Here is a 12,740-nt window from a genome sequence, read left to right on the forward strand (position 1 = left end):
CAGGGGTTGTGGTACTTTGGTGAGAATCCAAAAGGGACATTTAAATAGGTTTCAAAATAGGAAGCAGTGAGAGAAACGAATTTCATGTAAAGGAAGAGAGAGAAATAATAAATCGAAAGTTGAACAAAGAGAGAGAAGCAGGAAGGAAGATATCACTTTCTGTTTTAAGGAGACAAAGAATGAGAAACTTTATTTCTGTTATTTCATGCTAGTGAGTGTGCGTGTGTGTGTGTGTGTGTGTGTAAAATTGAAGAGAAAAGGGATGTAACTGTATCATTCAAACTATCATGCACTCTTTCAAACCATGTCAGTGTAAGCGCAAGGAAAATCTCTGTTGCCAAAAGCAAAACTGTGTTGAGTAAGATCAAAGCAAAAATCAAACTAAACCTTCTTTCTTAAACCTTCTTAAATGCTGTCTGTCAATTTCTTGTGCATTGATTTGTGATGAGTTCTCATTCATCCTTCTCCCTCTACAAATGACTTGAATGTTTGTTTTGCAGCCACTTGCTCCTAGAATACTTTCCTCCAAATATTTCAGTGATTCTGTCATTCAGAACAACTACTGTGCAACCAACAGTGCCCCACCAGCCCCATTTCCTCCAGAGATTCAGCCAAGTTTCCATCAACCACCTGCTGGCTTTACCAGAGTGTCTCCAGGGATCCTGCTCTGACTCTGTCTTTTTTTCGGTTCCCAGTGATGGGGAAGCTTCACATCACTAAATCACCAAAAGTCTTTTATTGTGCTTTCTTTGCAATACACGTTGATTAAACCAAAACATAGAAATGTATTTAATGTATGTTAAGATCCCTGACAGTGGATAAAGAAGTTAAATTTTGAACTAACTCCTTCAATTTCACTTTGATCAGAATTTTATATGCTGATCAAGTAGCTTTTGTGTGAGAAACAGTTAATCAATGCATTATTAATTTGCACATTTGAAATGACAGTGCAGGAGGATTCTCAGCTAAAAGCCAGAAAAGCCTATCTGAAGTGAAATTAAGTCAACTCTGTTATGTGAACAATGAAAAAAATAGACTGAGGACAAATATAATTTAAAAACTGCATTTACAAGACTTGAAAATCAACTGAGTGAATCCAAAGAGTGAACACTCTGATTGCACTTTGAAGGAATGGCCACTAGGGGGTGCTTGTGTATTACAAATAAACGTTATGATATTGACCCAGTTCATCTCAAACAAAGCCAGGGAACTCTCAGGTCTGGGGGCATTTGGTAATGAAAAAAGTGTCAGATCTTAAATGAGTAAGAAACAAAAAACAAACACAACGAAAATTAAAAAACCTTGCTGAAACCTGACACCTTAAGCAGTATGTCAGTTTAAAAAAAAGCTGTGTTTCCCACATATTGAACTTTCTCAGCTCATTTCACAAATCTGATGCAACAAATGCAAACATGTATCCACTGATGCACAGCGTGCTATGATCTCAGACTGAAAAAAAAGGATTTAAAAGAGAACAAAATTTGACAGAAATCACAAGGTTTGCTTGTGACAGCGACACTATGTAGGTCACACAGTTCTCAGGCTGAACAAATCAGAGTCAAATGATACATTCTACAGCGGACTACAATCAACACTGAGAGAGGGATTATTTAATCTAGAAGAAATGCAATTAAACTGCAAAAGTAACTAATTAAATATCTATTTTAAGATTGACTCTTTTTGGAGATTTTAGGGTAGAATTTCATCATGTGAGGATTTTCAGGTTAACCTGCTTCTCTATTGATCCATCATCTTGCTCTTTGAGAAATACTGATTAATGTTTTCCAGAATGTTCTCATAATTTAACATGTTTTCAATTTTTTGTTAATTAAGACAATAACTAACAGATAATTGTATAAACTATTGGTGTAATGTTTACAGGTGGATCTCCTCACAGTAACCATCAAAATACTTCACAGAGGCTCATTATTACGTCACAGGACCAAACCAGTATTTGAAATCTGTTGAAAAAAAAGTCAGTAATACGTTCAGCAGAATACGTTCTCCCATTTGTTGGAGAAATCCAAGGCCCTGCCAACTCATTTGTTGATGCTTTAAACACTTTTTCCACTCTATTTTGGCCTCACATGAAAACAGTGATTTTTAATATTACCTTCCACTCTGTTTTTTAGTTTTCATGGAGACAGCGTAAACAAAAAGTTTGGGGAAATTATAGCATAGTTGAACATGATGGTGTGCAACAAGTTTGTTCTCACCCTTGGAGTACTGTTGTGTTTCATAAATGTTTTGAAGAACACTGTTCTGCCTGATAGTCATAAATTCACCGCAGTGTAAACAATCTAAAGGATGCTTTTTGCAATTACCAATCACTCGAGTAACTGGTGTTTGATGTGACAGATTGAATTTATATTCTCACCACCTAGTGGCCTGGCATGTGTATGCAGGCATTTTCAACTTCTTCTGTGTGTGGACAGAGGATTATTCAGAAACACCTTAGGTTTTGACAGGATTGTGTTTAAGAATGGTCAGAATAAAAATGAGAGAAATTCCTGTTTATGTGAATGTAGGCTAAAGTCCTCAGAGTTTTTCTTAGTCTTTATCAAGAGAGAAAGATAGACATAACAAGAGTCATTTTGCTTGTCTTGCTATACAGAGTTAAACTTGGGGTGGCTGGCTTCCATTTATAAAAGGGATGCAGCTTGAGGTAGACTATGCTTGAGGCGCCCCATGGAAATAATGCTTTTCCCCATCCCTGACATAACCCCCATTGTTATTAAGGTCCAACAGTAAGGTCACTGTTAATTAAAGTTGCAAATACTTCAATAAAAAGCTCCACACACACACACACACACACACACACACACACACACACACACACAAAAAAAAAAAAAAAACACGTTTTTTGGTTTTACTCCTGGATGAAGTTTCCCATCTAAAAAGCAACGACAAAATAACATCTGGCTTTTAAATGCATGTGAAACAACTAGAGGTCAGAGAACCCGGTAGTTTGCGCAATGTGAAGTTGCTTAATTCCATGATCGCTGGGTTTTTGACAAAATTGTCAGAAATGGCGCAACGCCTCTTGAGGTTGTTTTGTATTCAACAAAAGCCAAAAGGGTTGTAGACTGACTTAAAGAACACTTACGCACCTGCTAAGAAACTAAGACAAGACTAATTAAAAAGAATCCGTGTGTTGTATACATGGTTGGGTAAAAGTGAATTGAATGTGCACTGATCTCTCTTCAAGAGGAGATATTGATGTCACTGAGAAAATATATTTCAAAAAATGGTGAAAAACAAATTAACAATTGAATAATAAAGAAAGCTGCTAGAAGCAGGTTGTATTTTTCCAATGCCCTACCCACTGAAAGCAAAATTAAAAATAAGATGGTGAAAAACCGTTGCTCTGTCCACTCTGAGGAAAGTTTCCATCAAAGAACTGAGTGTGTGAAATCAGGTAAACCAAAGTACAAGCTCCAAACAGAATAAGACCGCTCATGGTATGGACCATCTTCTGCAATCAAACCAAAGTTCAATTTCAATTCCAAGTTTAGGCTGTTGTTTATTGTTGGCTGGGTTTTTCATTAAATCTTTCTTGATGTTAGTTGCAGATGTCACGACAGACAAAGTAGGAACTTAGATTGGTGCTCCTCTCATCTTTTTCAATGATTTCAACAGACAGCTGTCAATTATCTTTGAAGAACCAGTGTTAACATCTTAGCAATGCCACTGAGATTCAGTTTGTGCACTTCAGTGAACAGACTGATCAAGTTCTAGTGATGTCATGAATCTGGTTCATTTCTTCACCCAAACCCAGGTGTGAACCTGTGAGATGCCTACAACACAACAGGTCAAGTGCAGGGGAAGGCAGCTTCATCAAAACTGAATGTGCCGAGGCTCAAGGGGTAGAATGCTGACATGATGCAGAAACAACTCAAAGTAGTATTTGTTTATTCTAACAAAATTGTATTTTGAAAAGTTATGAAGTTAATAGTTATTAGCTTTCTAACAACTCCATATGATTAAGGACAAAGGGGAAGTGGACACCCAAGAACGTCTGAGGAAAACATTGTGTGTAAGACAAGCCTTTCAGCATTCTCCAACAAAATGAGTAGTCCTATTCAAATAGTTCACACAAAATATCAATATCTACTCGTTATTTTGTAACAACTCCCACGTATTTGTTCATTTGCTTTTGTAATTCATTCTTTTTTTTAATTTTTATTTTCAGGAGATCTTATGGGCATCCTGTATTTACTTTTATTAGGGATGGGTACCGAATAAGGTACTTTTCTAGGAGCCAGTGACAGTACCAGTGACAGTGCTGGGTACAGACTCACGTAAAACCAAAGGTGACTGTGAGGGAGTGGAAGAGTGGGCGATTTTCTATGTTGGACATTAACACAGCATTGCAAGTTTATAAACTGAGAAATAAATGTGTTAAATTAAAATATATATATGTTTTTTATTATTCAACAAATTTATGGTTTTTACCACATAAACACAAAAAAGTACCAAAAATCGGTACCTTGAGTACTGGTACTGATTGCCAGGTACTGGGCATCGGTACCCTATCGTTTCAAATGTGAAAGGTACCCATCCTTACTTTTAATGCCAACAAACAAAAATTATATGAAACAAATCAATAACTTCTACTCAATTCAAAACACATCAAGCATCGGTCGGGTTTTGATATCTGAAATTTCTGCTACTGCCCTGGTATGAAAAAGGTGAAACTTTGACAGTCACGGTCAGTCTTGCTTTTGTCCTAGAGATAGAGTTTCATTCATAGTATTTTTCAGTTAGTATATTTTTATGTAGAATCAGAGTACTTAAACTTTGCCCCATTTTCACTAAAACCCTCGTTTGTTGCAGGCATTGCTTCGCTGATAAACACTTAATTTTAAAGGCTTTTCTTTTTCCTACCACAATAAAAAATGTATGAGAACCTTTGCATTAATCTTCTGGTGGTCAAGCTAAACTTTGGCTTTAAACAGCATATGAAAAGTGTTATGAAAACATGGTATGGTATGGTATTGGCAGGGGTTAATGGGAGAAAAAATACCTACTCTTGTTAATATAATAACATTATCAGTAATGTAGAATCTGTGTTTTATTCTATATTAACTGTGAAATTACTCAAAAAGCTTTCCAATTGCATTGGGTTTGATGTAAAATATTTCTTTCTTTTGTCTGTCAAGTTTATTTGTGGACATTAGGTAAGTTTTTTTTTTTAAATCTGACATTCTGTGAAAGTGGACCAATGGACCAAATGTATAGATGCTGACCCCAGGTCAGTGATCACACGGACACCAATGAAAAAAGAGTTTGTTTGCAGCAACTGCAACTGTGCTTTAAATTCAAAGGGAAAATGGTGCATGAAGAGTGTGGGCAAATAGGAGTTGTTGAGGTTAGGAGTATTAGGAACATGGATGTTTTCATAGTCATTTTGTACCTGGGACTAAATGTGGCTTGATATGGACTGAAATGATTATTTAAAATCACTACACATATAGGTGCTGAGAGGCTCCATCTTGAGAGTTTTTATGCTTGTGTGGGGACTGTGAACCATCTTCACTTGCAGATGGGTGAGTCATTCCTCTGGGGTCTGGAGAAATGGAGCGTTTTTCTGAAGGTGGCCAGCTGACACTTCAAAATCCTCGTCTTGGTAATGTGCTGACAAATGTTCTGCATGCCGTTTGCTGTTCTCAGGGTGGAAACTCACTTAAACATCAGTATGGATGAATCCTCTGGTCTCCAGTGTGTCTCCAGCTGCAGCACAAGATCAACTCCTCCACCACCTCCAAACCAGCTGCTCAGTCTTTTGCCTTTCAGAAAGCTACCCAGGCTGATGCTGTTGTGCCTGTGCAATGACTGGTCCAAGAGTGTCTGTGTGTGCTGGGGAATAGGACTCTTTATGTGGAGCTTTTAGCAGAGTTTCAGGAGCAGAACCACACCTCAACCTCACTCCATCTGGTATAAACACCCCTAACCCAGAACGTCCTGTTTGCTCTCGCTTGGTACACCCCTCACCCCATCCCCCTTTTTATCTCAAGTTCCTACTGCTTTCCTTCTTCATAGGGTCCAAATAAAGGGGGTCTATCGTGGAGCTACAGGGGCACTCCTTTTCGAAGCTTCCACACAACACTTGCATCATACAACATTTAATTCCTCATTCATGCTTAATGCTGAATGCTATGTTGATGTGTGGTTTTAGGTGGTGAAGTTGCAGCATACAGGGATGTGTGATGTACAAGTTTTTCCAGGGCACTGTGGCTTAAGGAAGGACTGCTGACAACGCAAGAACCAAGAACAGTTATACATATAAAAATCCAATGTGTGTATGCGTATGTGTATGTGCATGTGCATGTGCATGTGTGTGTGTGTGTGTGTGCGTATGAGAGAGATGTATATTTCATGCACTAAGTGCAGATTTAGATGAATCTACAAAACATTTTGAGCAGCTTGCACAAAAAAGCAGAAAAACAAAAAGTAGAAGATTCCAACTGGTTTTGTTGCTGCTGTGATATGAAGGTGCATGAATATTGAGGTCTGAAGTATTAAAAAGTTTTATGTCTGGGCCGTTTCAGTGTGCATGAAATGCTAAGTGCCATGGATGATTTCTCACATGTCAAATTGTAACAGTACTGCAAGTGTGTAATTGCATCAGTGCGAGGCTAACGCTGGTGGATCTAAAAGCATATATTTCTTCCAAAAGGATAAAAAACAATATCACTGTTTACATTAACTCTGTGAGCCCGATCAATAACTTTCTATGTTTAAAACTTTTCTAATGGGTCCTTTCAAATGTTTTCCAATCAAAGGACTTTATAGGATCCACCACAGTTTGATCTTTCGAATCAAGATCCCAACCTTCAAGATCAGACTCAGCACGATTTATGGTTATAAATAGAAGAGAGGCGCATGTCATAGTGTCAACCCTTCCAGCAATCATCAAAGCCCCCTGAGGTAATATACAGTAGATGTTCTGCAGCCTAAACCAAACTCCATCTATCTACCTATCTGTAACACTTGCCCTATTGGGGTCACAGGAAGCTTGAGCCAATCATTAGGAAACATCAGTACGCGTAGGATCAATCACCAGTCAGTCCCAGAGTCAGCATGTAGTGACTCACTCAACTTGCACTCATCCCTGTGGGTCACCAATTAACATGACGAGCAGCTCCTTGAAATGTTGGAGGAAATTCACTCATGCAAGAGGGGACACTATAGACACCACACTGAAAGCTCCCCACAGATTCAAACCAGGAAACCTTTAGGTGTGAAGTGACAGCACTAACCTCTGCACAACTGTTTACACCAGAAATTAAACTATTTTGCAGTTTCTTATGATTATAATTAGATTAAGGATGCTAGGTTTAGCTGGTTTTCTGTGAGCGTCTTCGTGTTTGTTTTTGCTCAGCTTGTAAAAACATACTGTATACTTCATGTTCACGTCAGGTTCTTGTACGATATTTAAATATAACTACTTGTATTTGTCACTTTCTCATGAGTTTGAGCTTATGAGCTTATCCACAGCACAGAACGTGTTCCAGACTGAAGCACTGCCGAAAACAGCACTGAGGGGAGAGGCCTCTCCAGCTCTCGTTTCTCTTCTTAGAGAATGATTGTCATGTTCTGTATCAAATGTGTCTGATGCATTTATCTGGTGAACCTTTTGACCTTTATAAGGTCACAGACGACCATTGGAGGAGTATTTCACTCATAACAAGATATAACACCCTGCTTCTTCGTGTGGAACCATTTCACACGCAGCAGCGGTGGGTTTTACATTTCCGGTTGCGAGACTGGTTTAAATGAGTGTGTATGTTGAGTGTGTGTACATGATGACCATTAAAGCACATTCTGGACATTGGAACCAAAAATGACTAAAAGTGATCATACTTACCCCCTGCTGAGCACTGCTACTTGTCAGTCATCTCAGAAAAAGAGCCTGAATGTGTTCAGGTGTGTACGCGTTTGTATGATTGTGTAACATAGTGGCAGGTTACAAAGAGAGAACCCTGTCAAAGAGGAACCGTGTGCATGTTGTGCAAACTGCTGTGTGATCTGAATGTGTGCGAGTGGCGAGTGGTACATACACGCTGTGCAAAACTTAGATGACGGTATGGAGGAGGTCTGAACTTCTGAGGGACTTGGGTTGCAGCTTAAAGAAGACGCAGCGTCCCCTCCAACATCTTCCTTCACCTTCACCTCCTCCTCTTCACCTTCATTTTCAGCAGCTTTTCCTGCTAATCTCTTTGACATCCTACCAGACCGCTGACCCTGTGATGAAAACAGTTGTCACTTAAGATAGTTCACAGTGCAGAGTTGTTTTCTACTTTTTTAGGCACAAACAGGATATGTAGAAAAGATCCTACAGGAAATCATACTGCTTGGCAATATCTGAATGACTTGGCGGCTATGTTGAAATGAGTTACCTTGACAGCAGGTCTGGCGGCAGCAGCAGCTTTTCCCCTTCCCCGACCTTTAGATTTAGGCACCTTGGGGCCAGAAAGAGTCTTCATAGTGAATGCGGCATGCTGAAGGATGCAGTCAGTGCCACAGTACACTGAGTCCTGAAGGGCTGGTTTCAAGCAACCAGGTCCAATGCACAGAGAAAGAGAGCTGTCGGTCTCCATATCAGCCTCAGGTTCAGGTTCAGGTACTGGCTCTGGCTCTGGCTCTGGCGTCACCAGGAGAGCTGCCTCCCCCTTCCCGTTCTCCTCCTCTTCCTGCTTCTCCTCCTCCACCACAGCCTCCTGAAACCATACTTGTACCTCAGACACAAAGACCAGACTCCTGGCATAACATGATAGATGCTATTGTCACACAGGGAAGTAAGGCAGCCCAATAAATCACAGTTTCATCAACACTGTAATGTGAGCACAAACAAGGATTTGCATTTGGCCGATCAGAGGAGGCTTAATTTGGCTACCCTCATACAAATAGTCTGAAATGGTGGTGATTATTATTTTGAGTAAATAAAAATGAGAAGTAAAAAGGTGCACACACTAAAAGTTGTAGCTTATATGCACACAAAAATGCCGCATAATTGAAATATTCCTTCATTTTAAGGCGCACAGTTTTTCTTACACTATGTAGGCCTAATGTAAAGACATCACATTTTTTTATTCTCAGACAGAAGTGATGACAGTTAGTGTTGAAAAACAGCAGCCAGCACAAACAGTAAAATTCCACTTCTGACCTGAGGGGCTGGTGGCTCTTTGTTCCCTTCTCCTTCTTCACCAGATGGTCTCAAGCACTCAGGAATGCTGAGGTCAGGGTCCGGCTGAAGGTGCAGTTGAGGCTCAGGCTGGAGTTGGCTCTGCCTCTGTGTAGTGCAGTGAGGGCAGATGAACTCTTGCCCTTCCTTCTTCATCTGCTGGCCCTCCGTCGCAGTGATGCCAACACAATCGTCATGAAACCAATCCTGGCAACTGTCGCAACGGATCATAAACCTGAAACAGTAAATGAACAACAGTTAACACCTAGTGAAACTGACAGATGGCTGAGGTATGCAAACCTCTGAAACCCAAGGGGTCTTGTTACCAGAAATGAAACTTACCTTTTGTCCTGTTTTTGCCGACAGATGCAGCACAGAGTATCTGAGTCATGACCACCAGAGTCTGATTCGCCTGAATGCTCTCTAACATTTTCATCGTTTTTCTTTTTCTCTTCTTCCTTATCCTTCTCTGGTGCATCATCATATTGGCCAGGAGTTACATCAGTAATGTGGTCTAAATCTGTGTCTATGATTATGCAGTCTGAGCTCGACTGCTGAGCAGGACTGATGTTGAAGTGAACAGGTGATCTTTCGATTTCAGAGAGGCTGTGTGAGTCATTCAGTCTTTCCTCCTCTTGCAGATGTTGTTCGGACTGACTAACAAACACCACCTCATCATCCTCCTGGTCTGCAATGGTTGACTCTACTCCCCTGCCCCTTCCTCTGCCCTTTCCTCTTCCTCTTCCTTTCCCTCTTCCTCTGCCTCTTCCCCTTCCTCTCGCCTTTCCTCTTCCACCTTTCCCCCCTCTAGCGCCGGTGTTCACCTGCCTGCTTTTGCCTGTCATCTGCTCATTTATGTGTATTAGAGTCATTTCATTGCTGTCTTCTTCTTGACTAGAGATTAACACCACATCATCCATTTCCTCTTCTGCCACAGCTTCAGGAGCAACTGGCTGCGAAATCTCCATTTCGTCTGAAGAGTCTGAGTTATTAGCCACATCAGTTTCTGTATCCTGTGGAGGAGTGGGCTCGATGACATCACTTGGCCCCAAAATGTCAGGGATAGCATGCGACTCTGACATATCCAACGACAAGTCCTCCCCTCCTCCGAGCAGTGAGAAGGCAGTATGAAAGGCAGATCCATAATCTTGCCATAAGCTGGGGTCGAGGTTTCCTCCTGCTGATGTCTCTGAGGCCGGCTTGCTGTCCTCTGACGCAGGTGAGGAGGGTGCAGACCACTCCAGCTCATCGATGACACTCTTAGCTGTACGAGAAGCTCTCTGAATACTGTGGGTTTCTTTGGGGGCCTGAGGTGTCTGGTTCGATTTGCGACCTTTGCCCCTGCGGACGGGCGGAGGACTGTGGCTAAGTTCTCCAACTTCTTCCATGAACTCCCTTTTAGCGATTGTCGTCCGCCTGAAGCCCCAGGACTTTCTGATTTGAGACAAGGCCGGCTTTATACTTGACTCTGCCCCTTCTGACTGGTTCTGCTGCTCTTCTATAGAAAGACAGAATCATCAGGGTTATTGAAATCAAAGGGAATTCCTCAGCTCATTTAAGCAACTTATAAACATAAGCCTTCTTGTACCTGATTTATCAGCAGCATCGTTATTTTCCATCTGATCCATACTGACTTTGATGAGTGTCCAGCCTGTCAACACAAAGAAATCTATTTGTTGAAACGCAACAAAACTTTTGCTTTTCACCCTAAAACCGTTGTTGTGTAAACGTCCCCTATAAGTACCAGTCTATTACAACCAGAGCAGAGCTCTAAAACATTCAGCCAACAAATGATCTAACAACCACGTGATGGAAACTCTGCATTTAGACACAGATATGTGGTTAAAAAGAGCAACATTACAGAGTAGTAGGAAGTCAAGCCCGTCAAAAATGGCTGAATAACTTAAGTATTTACATCTAATCACTATCAAATTTGAAAAATCAGAGCAGAAAAATAATAAAATATCGAATGGGTGGAAGTTCTGTGTGGATATAAAAGAGGAGAAACTGATGCATGTCTTAATCCTCACCAGTTGTGCTGTTTCTTGGAGTGTTAGTACGGTGGCTGGTGGGTGTCAGACGATTTGCAAAAGCCACTACAGGAATGCAAAAGTGACAACACAAATGCAAACACCACAACGTTGTTAAAGTAATTAAATGACTTTCTTTTTAACTTCAGCTATGATTAGTATAGCCTCACTGGGGCCTCACCTTTTGATATCTCTGATAGAACTTAAAATTCTATATTTACAGATAATGCATTGTTTTATATTAAGCTCTATGAATTAATCATGTCATAACGCTGGCATTATAGCTATCTTTTTCATAGCTGAAGTTAAAAAAGAAAATGGTTAACAAACTTTCACAACTAATCCGTGTCTGTAAGATAAATGATCTCTTTACTGCTGTACTTCCATTGTGTTGCGGCTTTTGCATTTGTGTTGTTGCTTTCACAAATCGTCTGACATCGTCCAGCCACTGTATGTTTTAGTTATTAATTGGTGTAATCAGTCTGAACGCATTGATCCATCTTTGTATTTCACTGCTGGAACTGCATGAATGTCTCTCCCTTCAGACCAAAGTTTACCAGCCTTGAAGTAACAAGGTCAACAAACACTGCGTCAAAATATAATCCAATCAAGTCTGCTTTCTGAAAGTTTAGGTTGGAGTAGTAACTTGCATCATGGGCATCCAAACAAATCAGCTTCTTCTTAATGCTTCCATGTTGACCACAGTCTGTGAGGTTCTCAGCCCCATTTTGAATCCAAGTGACTGAGAAATGTGATCTACAGATGAAGTCAGCCAAAATAAGTTTGCAAGAGAGAGTTTATCTGTAAGTCCAGACACACGTGATTTAGTCCACTTGTTCCACTCCCCATTGAGGTTGTTATTATTACCAGTGTTACTGGAAGGTTAAACAATGACACCACACGTTGTATTGTGTTTATTTTCAGTGATTTATGGGAACTATGTATAGTGTCATTACCCAGAGGTGTAAGAAATTTATTCTGCAAGAGGTCCGCGAAAACAAGGCCTCATCAACATGAGGCTAACTAGTCCAAGACGTTCAATAGTTGCTCTCTACACTCGATAGCACACGGCGACATGCCCTCCCTGAGTTCCCTTGCAAACCCCTAACAGCTATAAAACATAAGAGACGCTGTATTCATGCAACACTCAAGACCACTAACCAGTTATTTCGTTGGTGGAGGAAAGAAAAGTTATTCAGCTGGCGACATTGTTCTTTGCAGCTAATTAGGCTACCCGTTAGCTGTTCAACCAGATGCTAAATAAATGCGTACGAGGCAAAGCTAGTCGTCTCAAACTACACCGGAGAAATGGTGAATGCTACTTGTTTGTTAATATAAGACACTACCAAAGCTTTTTCTCATACCTTAAATAAAATGACAAGTTTCCAGTTACTGAGTTCACATAGCTGGGATGCTATCTAGCACGGACGTCCATTTTCTCTGGCTTGCTGATAAGGTACTCTCGCGAGAGTTTCTTACAGGCGGAAAGCACCTAGCTTTACGCTTGCTAATAGTTTTGTTCC

At 40.5% G+C, this 12,740-nt stretch overlaps 1 protein-coding gene across 2 annotated transcripts in view; it reads right to left on the reverse strand.

The window, feature by feature from the left end:
* LOC141800056 (uncharacterized) overlaps positions 1-12,690 on the reverse strand; it is a 28,760-nt gene extending 16,070 nt beyond the window's left edge. For both annotated transcript variants that reach the window (XM_074682515.1, XM_074682514.1), the window contains exons 1-6: positions 12,582-12,690; positions 10,776-10,838; positions 9,530-10,685; positions 9,170-9,422; positions 8,403-8,723; positions 8,064-8,247 (exon numbers count right to left, since the gene is read on the reverse strand). In XM_074682515.1, coding sequence (XP_074538616.1) covers positions 8,064-8,247; positions 8,403-8,723; positions 9,170-9,422; positions 9,530-10,685; positions 10,776-10,815 — 1,954 coding nt within the window. In that variant the 5' untranslated portion in view covers positions 10,816-10,838; positions 12,582-12,690. The remainder of the gene's footprint in view (positions 1-8,063; positions 8,248-8,402; positions 8,724-9,169; positions 9,423-9,529; positions 10,686-10,775; positions 10,839-12,581) is intronic.
* Between the last annotated feature and the right edge of the window lie 50 nt (positions 12,691-12,740).

This window comes from Halichoeres trimaculatus, unplaced genomic scaffold (genome assembly GCF_033239565.1).
Source record: "Halichoeres trimaculatus isolate MK-OKI-2021-1 unplaced genomic scaffold, fHalTri1.1 fHalTri1_scaffold_11, whole genome shotgun sequence".
Classification (NCBI taxonomy): Eukaryota; Metazoa; Chordata; class Actinopteri; order Labriformes; family Labridae; genus Halichoeres; species Halichoeres trimaculatus.